Source organism: Neodiprion virginianus, chromosome 5 (assembly GCF_021901495.1).
Source record: "Neodiprion virginianus isolate iyNeoVirg1 chromosome 5, iyNeoVirg1.1, whole genome shotgun sequence".
In the NCBI taxonomy this organism is placed as follows: domain Eukaryota; kingdom Metazoa; phylum Arthropoda; class Insecta; order Hymenoptera; family Diprionidae; genus Neodiprion; species Neodiprion virginianus.
In genome coordinates this window covers 11747035-11760084 of record NC_060881.1, presented here as the reverse complement: position 1 = coordinate 11760084, position 13050 = coordinate 11747035, and the positions used below count along the sequence as shown (strand labels likewise).

The following is a 13050-nucleotide window of genomic DNA, read 5'->3' as shown; positions in this document are numbered from 1 at the left end:
ATTCAATTTTTCAGGGTTCAGAGCCTCTCATTGATTCACCAAACACGACAGGCGATCCTAGTCGAACTCGAGACACTAGAAGCGTTGAACCAATCGGATATCCAGAAAAGTTTCAAGGGAAGCCACCATCAGGGAGGCGTGGTAGTATAAAAGACAATTCAATGCATAGAAACTTGAAAAACTTTGATCATCTCCCACCAAGATTGCAAAGAAAGTTACTTGATAAGAATGGATTACTTTCAACACAAAATAGCTACATCGGCACTACTTCAGAGGATACACAATGGGATGGAAGCACAGTTACTTATCAGGTAATTTTTCAATTACATCCAGATAGCAAAGAAGTAATTGTAATTTGTATAAAATTTCAAGTGTCACTTGAATTTTTTTGGTGAGTTTATTTTATCCTGTCGTTGACCAAATTTTGTACAAACGGTACAATTTTCAACTTTTGCAATCCGGTCAAAATTAATCTTGCATATTTGCATTTACTGTCATCTTTTTACATCATTTAATACTTCTTTGTTAGATCATTGTAACTATAATAGTTGACAAAGATAACTTGTTTTGTTTTTTCGATGATGTGAATTTCATGTATGACTTTAACTATCTCTATGAGCATACTCGCAGGGTTCCAATTAAACTTAAATGTTTGTGTGTTGTTGAAAAAATGTCCCAATTAGACTTCTCATCTTCTATATTCTAGTAAATTCCATAGCAAATTTTTTTGTAATTTTCACAACAGTTGAATGAATCAGAAATTCTGATAACTCGGTTTACTAACTGATCGATTATCGGTAATTCCGATTCATCAATTAGTCAGATTTTTCAATTAATTGTTAATTAGGTCAATCTGTTAATTTGATACTTAATTAGAAAAACAACTAATCAAAGTCCACTATTAATGGTATAGCACTAGTAATTTCTGTACCAACAATTTTTTTCTCAACTCTCATTAGGGTACCTCTGGTTGCAATAATTATTCATCTGCAATGCAACATTCTCAAACAATGCAGCATTTGCGACCATCAGGGCCCTTGCCCGCTCAGGAAAGCTGGGCAAATACTATTCCTGCCCGCAGCCGTGGTCGAGGAAGACTCAGACTGGATGAAATGGAAGCTCAGTCTCTGATGTTTAGATCTGTTACACCTGAGCAGTTTTCTGCACCTAATACAAGACCTCAGACTCCTAATCAAGATTACATGATCCGGTAGCTAAATTAAAAAATTATCAATCTTGACAATTTTTATATTAAACTTTAAAATAGACTATGAATATAAACCACAAAATATCTAGGCTTCCGTGGTTACTTTTCATCACATTTGGTGCTATAAGAAAAGTATTGGTTGCGGTCGAAGATCAAGTTTTGTTATTTCCACGAATCTTTACGTTTTTGAACATTTAGAATCCCGGAAACAGTTTTTTAGGAAAATGTTGGTCCGCATGTCGGTCTGTCGATCTGCCGACAAACTTCCGCGATGATCTTGGGAACGGTTCATTGAAAAAATTGTAAACTCACAGGATTTTACAATCAAATGATGGACGTGACAAATTGCCATGCCTCGTTCAATTTGAACTTCCGGTTTTACCGGAAATGATTTGATTTTTAATGTTATACCGACAAACATATATTTTTTTCTCGTTAATTTTTTTTTCTATTAATGATTACGTTTTTCCCAGTTTATGTATTTATTTTTTAGGAATTGATATATTTTTAGTTTTACACAAATTTTTTTTTCTAATTTTTCTTTTAAAACTTTTTTATTTGGCTGTCAAGTTCCATCAGTTACAAAGTCTTCACTCTGTTGCTTTCGAGATCAGTGCGGAAGTTTGTTGGACAACTCTTTTCTTTATACGGTGATAAAAAGTATCTCGAAAAACTGTTTTTTCGGCTTGTGTTCGTATGGAAACATCGAGGAAATTTTTGAATCACCCGGAAATTCATTTGAAGAATTTTTAGTAATACCTTAGTGATTTGTTTCTATATTTATTTCGTTTCATAAACCTGTTCTTTAGCCTGTTCTTATTAACTTTTTAAGAACCAACTTATGACGTTTGGGTTAGCTATAAGACAGCGAAAGTATTTTAATCCTTTTGGATGTTCACTTGAACCTCTTCAAAATTAACTTACAAAACTTGAGTGACTATAATTTATTAAAAACTTTAATGTAAACACCAACATAGTTATTTTAATTGATTTTTGAAAAAGGAAGTTTGATGAAATGTTGCGTGCTTATTTGATGCAAGCGTTTTATTATGTAGGTGTACGTTTGTATAACATGAAATGGTTTCATGCCATCTGAGCCGATAAATATGTCGACAACATCATAATTGTAACTGGTGATAAAAATAATCGAAAATGTAGAGCTTAATTCAGCTTTGTTCTTTGAGGATAAAATTACTCAAAGATGCAATGACATTGTTCTTACCTCATAATATTATATTATATTTTTCTTAGATCCTATGATCGTCGAGGTAGTAATAGTACAATGTACACGAGCGTAGAGAGTTTGAGCCACATAGATAGCTTCACGATGCCTCCTCCAGCTCCGGCGATGTCACCAGCAACGTCGATACCAATTGGGAACAGACGTCAGTCACCTCCCAACTATCAACGACAGAGGAGGGGGGCATCTTCTCCTACCATGTCACAGCAGCATACTTATCAGACGTAATGGCAATATTACGTTTAATTAATTTATTTAAATTTATTTATTCTCTTGTATACCCTGACTGTTTTCACGGCTGATTTCTAATTGGCTTATCTTTTTTGTAGACGACGTGGCAACAACCCGTGCGAGCCTTCAAGCTCCATGCAGGAAAGATCGGATCACAAGCAAATGCCGAATCTTAGTCCATCTAAAAGCGAACCATTCAGTCCATTGCCAGATATGTCCTCGGAACATACGTTGGTAAGTGATATGAGAAATGACAATTCAAGTGTAATCAATTAACAAATGGATAGTGTCATGTCCAATTTTGCAGAATGTAGAAAAATCATTAACTGTAGATTTTGTTTTCGCAGGATTGGAGTGAAGAAGTAGAATTAACTGAGAAACTTGAGGCTGAACAGCTATGTCGTAGCTCTTCAATGATTAGTCTTCGTGATAATGCGAGTGGGGTAACTGGTAGTCAACCACCTGCTGAAGCATCTAAAGGAAGGAATAGAGCAAGGAAAAAGAGACAAGGAAGACAACACACTGGTGACAGGTAAACTGTTTCGATACTTGACAAAAACTGAAAATTTCACTCTTCAAACGTTCACGTAGGTACTAATAGAGAACAATTGGGAGCAAAACATGAGTAAATTGTATTACTAATTCACGCGTTCTCTCGTTTCTGTTCGTAGGAGTTTAAGCAGGGATAAAGTAAAACAAAAAAGTAGAGAACGTGATAAAAACCAACAGAATAGAGATCATGACACTTACAATAGCAATCAGAAGATCGCTGGTGCCAGTAGGCGGTATAATAGGGACCATACTCAGAGTAACAATGCCCAACGGAGTCGTGAAACAAGTAAAGAAAGAAATTTCAGAGGCAGTAACCGGAATCCTGATGATTTTCATAGAAGCAGGTAATTAGAAATTCCACTGGCAGTAAAAGCTTTCTATCTGAGTTGGCAACTTCATTAAAACTTGAATATTAGCTTTCTCTCCAGAATGCCGGACTCACATACAGATGAAAACTGGAGGGCAGGAAGAAAGCCTTCGATATGTGATTCGGACGAGGGTCGGCGCACTCCATGTTCACTGACTACTCACACTCGTCAACAATCTCCTCATTCTGTTCCAATATCAAAATCCCCACCTAACTCTGTGTTGCTACAAAATAATTCTCAGCCAAGTTATAACAACGCTCAACCACCTGGTGTTCTATTTTTACCTGATACCAGCCATTCACCACCCAGTGTCACCCCACCGAGACAAAATCCATCTCAGCAACAGAGAACTCTCTTCGACCCTAATAATCCCAACAAACCAATCATCATTACGTCACCTGGAAGTCGAGCTGCCTTGGCCAGGTAATGGTTAAGCCTTAAGTAATCTGAATGCATTAATTTCTATAGTTCTGTGATAAGTCGCTCTAAATTTTGAGAGTTTTGGTTACTTTTTCCTTTGTCATTAACAGGGAAAATGAAGCTCAAAGCCAGTCCTCTGGTGTACCTGTTTTCCAATCTCATCCTGCAAGTCCAGGTCACAGTTTTGAAGCACCTCAATCGGATACTATGCCACTTTACGTTACTGACGAGTTCGGAAATATGCGGCCATCGTGGTATAATCCTAATTCAGAAAGGTGTGTTATAAATCCGTTTTTGTTTATTGCAAACTTTATTCTTCAAAAAATAAGGCATTTGTGCATTATGTTTTGCATTTAATTCGCCCTGATGTGATTTTTGTTTTATATTTTAATTATAGTTTCCGATCAGCAAAGAATCCTTATTTACTTTTGGACATAGGCCGGGCAGATTTGGAGCTACAGTGGATTTTAGGTTCAGGTGGTTTCCCGGCTAGCTGGGAGAGGCTTTCTTATATTCGACGGTTTTTACAGGAAAGTTTACAAATGCTATTGAAAACAGATATTAAATTTTGCCAAGCTGAAAACGTGGAGCAGCATTTTTGGAAGATATTATTTCATAACATGATTGAAATGTTACGGAAGGGTATACCTAAAGAGAACTCGGAAGGACGTGATCATTACAAAAAAATAATGATAGATATCATTGAAGAGGGAACGGTATACTTAGAAAATCTTCTAACCGTCCTCGAAACTAGTTACAAATTTAAATTGGATACGTTTCTGGTATCTCCATCCTTACCCAAAGGGCTTGGACCTGTTGGCTTGGCTTTGGTCAGTGCACAGAAGATATATTTATATCTTGGAGATTTGGCTAGATACAAAGAACAGGCCAATGAAACCACCAACTACGGAAAGTCAAGGCAGTAAGTATTCTCAGTTGCAAAGTGGTCTTTCTTATTTCTGGCACCTTTCAACTTATTTGTGATCACTGTACTCCCATAATATGATTTCACATAACATTTTGTATTTATCGTATTGTTTCGAGTATAATCTGATATAGGATATCAGACTCCTAATTTTAAGACAGTATTTCAGGGTGTATTTCTTAGTTACCTGCATAAAAGATGGGTCCATGTATAAAATGAGTACGATTTTGGTGGGTGCTGTCAACGACAAAAAACCTTCGCTTATATTCGAACCAATACGGTATTTTAAAATCAACTCTAAGATAATTGTCCTCTGGATTCAAATCTGAATAATAGATACTTTTAATTGGAGTATATTTGAGAATATTGGTTTATACAATTTCAAACTGGTATTCCAAAGGCGAAATCACTAAGCATAAACACTGAATTTATATTTTATAAAGTGTTCTGATTATTCATCTACCTCTTAATATACCCATGTATATATGCAGAAGTTCACAGGGAACTGCTGTTTTTATTCAAGCGAAATAGTTAAAAAAGTAAATGATATTCCACAGCTGGTACGTCAAGGCTCAGCAAATTAATCCTAAAAATGGGCGGCCATACAATCAATTAGCAGTTTTAGCATATTGTGCTGTAAGTATAGTTTGTTTAATTTTCGAGATTTTATAATTTCATACCATAACCGTTATATTTGCTCGATGTATTTTATGTTACAGAGACGAAAATTAGACGCAGTTTACTTTTACATGCGGTCACTGATGGCATCGAATCCATTTCATTCCGCCAGGGAAAGTCTGATAGCACTTTTTGATGAAAATAGAAAAAAAGTGAGTGGATCTGATTCATGTACCCACATTTATTTGAATCTTCATGTATAATGCTATTATTAACAAGCGAATTTCTGTTTTTTCTTTGCTCCTAGTATCTACATTACGTAAGTAAAATCAAATACTTGGTGTGAAATGATTCCCGTAACTTTATTTACCTCTTGTTGACGTGGCAGATGCTTGTTCCATTTTGCATTGTAAACCAACTTATCACATCGCATCAGTTATATTCGTCTACTTAATTTTATAAACCATTTTTTTTGACTCCTTGGAAATATGTATTTGCGATCTCGCAACTAGTTACAGCTTTTCATATCTATTTTTGCAGATGATGAATTCTGTATTTCCAACTATAATTACTGGCCACTTCGATAACTTTTTGAAAAAAAAGAATACCTAATAAATGTTATTCAGCATGCAAAAATTTTAATGTGATAATTCCCCCGCCAGATTCCATTATTTACTGGTACTATTCTATGCTTGATGTCTTTTTTAACGATAAAACACTGACTTCGCAAATATTTTTAAATGCTTGGCCTAGATTTATCGTTTCTTAATCTGTAAACCATGTACTTGCTAGTACACGTGGCATGCATTTTATATCTATACTGCTCATATCATGTATAGTTTATATATGTGGAGATGTGATTGTTTCAACATGGATTAGTGATAACCATGTTGGCCAGAAGGTATACAATTTACCGAAGGGTATCCCTGGTTAAGAAGGCTGAAATGTCCCTCAAGAAAAACAAGATTTGCCTTCTAAACATTACTATACCTTATAACCAGCTTTGCCTCCCTGTATGTGAGAGCTCTGAGTTGATGAAATGTCGCAATTCAGGCCTAAAAATAATAAGTCGTATTCATTTTTTATTTCCAGTTTTTTAGTGCATCTGTAAGTCAAAGTGAGATTTTTTTAACAAAATGTAATACTGGTGATGATTATGATGATAATATATGGGATTGACAGGTTTTATTCTTGTATGAAAGTCGTTCGTAACTGCATATCATTACGGAATACGTTATTAATCGCAATTAGCAGTCACTATTCTGGACAAATATGAGAAAGAAATTATTTTATGCTTTTACCCCATAACTCTGTAAATATTCCTTGTAACTAAACATTTACAGTGGAGATGATATTTTGTCCTTGTCACTGGATCATATCAATTTTGCTAGGCTATATCCTACCTAGGAGAAATGCTTGGAGTAGACCATAAGATTTTAAATAAAATCAAGGCATTTCAATCAAAAACGTACAGGTGTTATGTACATTACGACAAGGATGATGCTGGTATTGACGTAGTCATAGGGTACTGTTATAGCTGTACAAATGGTCTGCGAACAATTGGATATTGCTCTCATGTAGTTGCTCTCGTATACCACCTATCTTTCGGCGGGTATTTATCAAACATAATTCGATCCGCGCAAATGCTAACCAAATCATTTGACGTGGAAAATATTTATCCCATTGCTGATGAAGTTGTAACGAGGATAAGATATCATCTTCATTGTAAATGTTAAGTGGCAAGGAGTATTTACAGAGTTATGGGGTAAAAGCATAAAACAATTTCTTTCTCATTTTATTTAAAATAGTGACTGCTAATTAACATTAATAACATATTCCGTAATGATATGCAATTACTAACGACTTTCGTACAAGAACAAAACCTTCTTTCAATCCCATATATTGTGACATAATTCTCACCCGTATTATATTTTATTCGAAAAATGTACCTTTGACATGTAGATGAACTAAAAAACTGGAAATAAAAAATAAATACGACTTATTATTTTTAGCCCTAAAATGCTACATTTCATCAGCTCAAGGATCTCATATACAGGATGGCGAGGCTGGATATTGGGTATAGTAATATTTAGAAGGCAAACCTCAATATTCTACAGCTAATTCAGACAACTTTTTCTCAAGACATGGTAAAAATAGTAAAAGAATGGTTAAAAAGTGCAAAAAAATAGACTATCGAATGCGTGAAATGCCATTTTTATACCCCCCCCAGAGAGAGATTGGAGAGGGTTATTGAGTTACAAACCGCTAGGCACATGTTTTTATGCCCTAAGAAACATTTCTTAATAGGTAGCTTGAAAGTCTCGAAACAGGGACAATTGGCCCCTCATAACCAGTGATACCCTTTCAATCCGCAATTTATTGATAATTAACTCTCGTGGGATATTTGGCGTTCGAAAGTGCTAGTTTTGTTATTGTTTTGGGATCGAGATGTAAGTCCTTATATACTTTATAATGTACCGTGCAGAACTTCATTTAGACGCTTGCAAGCTGCTAGTGGTCAGAAATCGTACTTTATATTATAAACTCGGATCAAGTCTTTCATTTGTAGGAATTTGTTCAAGCCTTAATTCCAAGTAAAGCATTGTCTGCATCTAGAATACCTCGCATCTTTTTTATTTACTATACCAAAGTTTTTTTTTAGTTATCGCCCATTGTACGTCCACCGTTTAAATTCAAACTTTTAGATTTCATTTGGCTAATTATCCCATAAAATGGTCACTGACATCAACTTTTTGTTGCAGTCATGTGGTGTGCTTCGTACAAGTTTTGTACTGGGCACAAATTTCCGAATGAGAATGGTATGAATGTGTCATTTGTTTGAAAGATTGAATATTATTTTATCGTAAACGAGCCTCGAAAATTTATATTCAATTTCAAGTAACTGGAGTGGACAAACATTGTAACACACTTTCTGATTTTTCTTCCATGCCTTGCAGTCTATGGTTTGCATTGACTTTAATTATTTGTAGACAATGATCATCCACGTGTGAACGAGGGTCTTTCTATTGAACATCTTATGACAGCTGAAGACGCATAGTGATAATTACCAACCCAGCCCATCCCTACCCCACTCTGCACAAATGAATTGCTTATGTGCACATACTCGAAAGGGTATGAAGGGTTTGGTTCTTATTATTATCGTTATCGTTATCATTATCATTGAGGATATTCTGAAAAATAGTGACTTTGAAAATTAAGCAAAATAATACAATGTTCAATTTCCAATACCAAAGTGTAAAGAATTTATAACAATAATATTCACAATCAGCCATATGCACGACTTAGTCTAATATACTACACAAGATACTTCATAAGCCTTTTTAGACGTACCAGTAAATTAGTAGCAAAGTTTAAATTACGGGAACTTAACTTTTACCAGTAGGATGACCATTGAGATCACAATTGGTGCACTACACTGTTTCGAGAAAAGTAATCGACTACCAGATCTAGGCCCTGCTTTTCTCTGATATGCTAAAATATACACGTAGTACTTTCAACTTCTGCAGCACGAATAGAGTAGTCAAGAGTAAAGAGAGTAGCAATGGTGGCTGTTGATCATATGTGAGGATTTAAGCCAATACGAAATTTGGCGTAGTATCTGGGAGCTCCACTCATTGAACAGCATTCAAAGAAATACTAGTTCACAAAATTCATTGTTTACCCGTAATGTCACTATATATGGGGCATACCACGCTAACTCAACCAACGTCAGAAACTCAGGTTTTCTGATTTTGTTCAAAAATTTTTATGCATTGTCCCAACTCCGAAACTACCTTGAATTTTTTCAAATTTTTTCGAGTAATTTGTCCGAAGTGACAGTTTACTATGGGCGGTTGCTCAAATATTTTCATACATAACATTGAATACTTGAGAATATGATTTTTTAAAACTAATTAGATATTTATAATTTTTTCAATTTGAATACAAAATCTTATTGAAAAAATCTGAAAAAATTGGGCAAAATTTTATGTCTGTAAAATTTTTTGAGCACTGTTTTAGAATTGGCACAAATGCATACAAATTTTTGACTAAAATCAAAAACGGTGAGGATCCGACTGTTTGAGTTGGTGTAGAGTGCTCCACATGACAATTTTCATGCACGAATATACAGATTTGATTTTTTTTTTAGTAATCTGCTCAAAATATTATAAATTTTCACTGGCCCAATCCTCTATTTCCTCTTGAATCCAGGATTCGCGCTTAGCACGATTTGACTTTCATGTAAATACGTACTTTACTCATTCTCTGTTATACTTCATACAGTATGAGTCTACGGAACGAAAGCGTAAGGAAGAAAGAGAATGGAAGGAACGAGCTCGCATGAAAGAAAAAGAAGGGGCGAGTGGAGGAGGCGGAGGATTGAGGAGAGAAATTTGGATTCATCCTGGGGGCAAGAGGGTCACGCGAACAACAACTGCTGCTGCGGCAAGTGAAGCAAGACTAGCTCACAGTGACCCTGAGGAACTTTCCAAGTTGACCAGTGTCGAGGTAAGAATATTTTTTACTCGTATGAGTTGTCCGACTATTAGGGATAATTAATTTACATAACACTGTGACTACAATATCTAGTTGACAAAAATTTTTGATTCGTTGAACTCATTGTCAGCTACTATATCACGAATTCTCGCTGCAATTCATAGATGTTTAATCTAGTTTTCAGAATATAAATTGACATAACCAATAGGATTATTCCAAAAAATCGGCCATAAACAAATAAACTAGTTAATTACATTGAAACTACCTCTGACACTTTATTTTTAGGTGAACAAACGATTTGTAACGTCTTACCTCCATGTTCATGGGAAGCTGATCACAAAAATTGGGTGAGTTTCATTAAAAAAGTTTCGTAGTACTTCTCATTGTATAATATTTATAAAAGGGAATTGAAATGCAAATCCAATGAAACAAGTGTAGTCCATGCCTATTTATGTTCTTGATAATGAAGTGTTTAATCTGTATGGCTTCCACATATATCGAAAGTGTTTGAATCTCGATTCTTCAACAATCTAAGAAATTTATACATTACTAAAACTGAAATTATAATCCGTATTTAACGATAGTCTCAAATTATGGTGAATTCTAGAATTTAGAAACGGGTTGATATACAAAACATTCGAATGTACAAATTTTTTTTTCTCTTGATTGATCCTTTTCACCAATGATTGAGTGTACTAAGTATTGATGCGCATGGAAATGTGTAGTTCTTATTTTCGTAAATTAGTTCTAAGCAGTTCCAACGGACTTTATTGTGCCCAATAATGTTTATTCAAAAAATGTATCTTCAACCTCGTCAAACATGCATATCTCATTTGGTGAAATCTTTTAAAAAATGTTCGACATATGCTGAGGAACATTCAAGAAATCCTGCAGTAATTTAGTTGGATGTTTAAAGTTGAATGTTGCAGTTAGTAAAAGCAAATCGAAACAACTTTTTTCTGTAATGCATTATGCAGTAGTCCCTGAATGATAGTATTTAATTGAAACTTTTTGAACACTATTATCACATCGCGGTTGAAAAATTTAGTTGATAAGATGAAATAGCGTGGAAATTAAACAGCAATTTACGCATACAATTTTAAGTATACTATACCGATCATTTATAATTCACCAAAGCTAGTTACTGCTTTTAATCAGTCAACTAATTGCGAACTGAACATACAGCCTTTTCCACTGCAACTGCGGTTATACACGCGAGCTATACTCTTATTAAGTGACGTTTTAACGTGCCTCAGCCAATCCTTACGCCCTACATAATCTCAACTCATCGTTCCCACTGTTCAAATCTCAGGCAATGCATGCCCACGATTTTATCTCTTCAATTACAATAGATTGACTCGCCCAATCATCTGCCGACGCTTTCCGCGGTTTTCAAATTCAATTATTCTTGATTTGTATTGTATAATTTAGAATCTGCTATACTGAGAAGTGATACGAAGTGAAATGCAATGTTTGGCATTAATTGCTCAAAAGTGAATATCTTGGGTCAGTTTTATCTGATATGCTTATCATTCTGCAGGTACATAAGTTGTAAAACGGCAATATGACGGAGTTGGAAACGACAATTTATATGGGAAAATCTACATCAAATCGAAAATCATAAATGGAATGAAACTTCTTTTATGCAAAATTTACGCACAGAAGAAGATACCTTTTTTTGTTCGTACGAAATATTAATTTTTTTCGAAAATTACAAAATATTCAATTTTTGCTAAATAGTTGAAAGAAATGACATGGATTCTACGAAATTGCAATAGTAAATTTTATTTTGTTTTTTCCTATATTTCTGCGTTAAATGAAAATGTATTGAAGTATTTTTGTTCAGAATTGCGTATAGAATGGGGCTGTTGGGTCCGTTTTCGCGTTTAAGGGGGTATCCCACTGTAATCAGCGTCTTAAAAGGCTAATTTTTGGCAACTTATTTCGGAAAAACTACAAATTCAATGTTATCAATTTTTTTCGACGTTTATATGTACACTTGGGGACAATGAGTCTGAGACGGCTAATTTTTTACACTATACAGTTATGTTGGCAACACAGAGAAACCTGCAGCGCCACAGTCGGCCGAGTGCGAAACAAACTCCTGACTATGGCGCTGAAGGTTTCTTTCATTCTCGCGAAATAATTGATGATTCTTGCATATCGTTCTCATGGACGTCTGGGTCCATTCTAATTGGCTATTTGAAGTATTGTACTGAGTTACATTCTTAAACAAGCCACATACACAAAGTCTCAAATGTGCCTCTTGCGAAGAAATCTGCAATTTCTATATATATTAGACGTGTCCTTAAGAAGGGCAAAATCGAATTTTAATGGTTTTACCCCCGAAATTGGTTCGTAATAATTCAAAAAAAATGTCGGAATTTTAAAAAATTTTTCCCTCCATATTTACCCACCGCTAGGAAGCCTTACTTTTTCGCATAAAAAAAGCATCAACTTTTCGTAATTTTTAACCTTTTTTTTTACCGCTGCCCTAATTATCAGCTAAAAAATCGTAAATTCTCAGAAAATATTGACAGTTATGTTACCTTTTTGTCGAATTTTTTGAAATTCGATACAAACATTTTTGGGCTAGATCAATCACATCTTTATTCTCAGCCGGGTTCTTGAAATTGGTTTTTGTGGGGGTGCGACGTGCTCGAACAGCAAGTGAAGCAGGAAAAACAGAAAAATTTTAAATCATGACATAATAGATTTGACTGCAGGGGTGGCCTCGCATTTTGTTTACGTAATTAATTATTTTGTACAAAGAATTCCGTATGTCTTAAGACTACTCCGATTGAATTCTTTCGATATTTAACTCTCCAAATCACGTTTTTCGACTTTTTTCCGCGTTTTTCGCAACATACAGAGAATAAAGATGTGATTGATCTAGCCCAAAAATGCTTGTATCGAATTCCAAAAAATTCGAAAAAAAGTTAACATAACTGTCAACATTTTCTGAGAATTTACGATTTTTTAGCTGATAATT

At 34.8% G+C, this 13050-nt stretch overlaps 1 protein-coding gene across 4 annotated transcripts in view; it reads left to right on the top strand.

Moving 5' to 3' along the window:
- The window catches only part of LOC124304540 (telomerase-binding protein EST1A-like), a 255119-nt gene that overhangs the window by 3345 nt on the left and 238724 nt on the right, over nucleotides 1–13050 (top strand). For 2 of the 4 annotated variants that reach the window (XM_046762914.1, XM_046762913.1), the window contains exons 4-17: nucleotides 15–311; nucleotides 960–1210; nucleotides 2459–2671; nucleotides 2777–2912; nucleotides 3026–3210; nucleotides 3350–3574; nucleotides 3647–4021; nucleotides 4129–4293; nucleotides 4416–4940; nucleotides 5501–5579; nucleotides 5663–5773; nucleotides 5869–5880; nucleotides 9846–10070; nucleotides 10344–10405. In XM_046762914.1, the coding sequence (XP_046618870.1) occupies nucleotides 15–311; nucleotides 960–1210; nucleotides 2459–2671; nucleotides 2777–2912; nucleotides 3026–3210; nucleotides 3350–3574; nucleotides 3647–4021; nucleotides 4129–4293; nucleotides 4416–4940; nucleotides 5501–5579; nucleotides 5663–5773; nucleotides 5869–5880; nucleotides 9846–10070; nucleotides 10344–10405 (2861 nt within the window). The remainder of the gene's footprint in view (nucleotides 1–14; nucleotides 312–959; nucleotides 1211–2458; nucleotides 2672–2776; nucleotides 2913–3025; nucleotides 3211–3349; nucleotides 3575–3646; nucleotides 4022–4128; nucleotides 4294–4415; nucleotides 4941–5500; nucleotides 5580–5662; nucleotides 5774–5868; nucleotides 5881–9845; nucleotides 10071–10343; nucleotides 10406–13050) is intronic. The other 2 variants (XM_046762915.1, XM_046762916.1) reach the window with 2 other exon arrangements.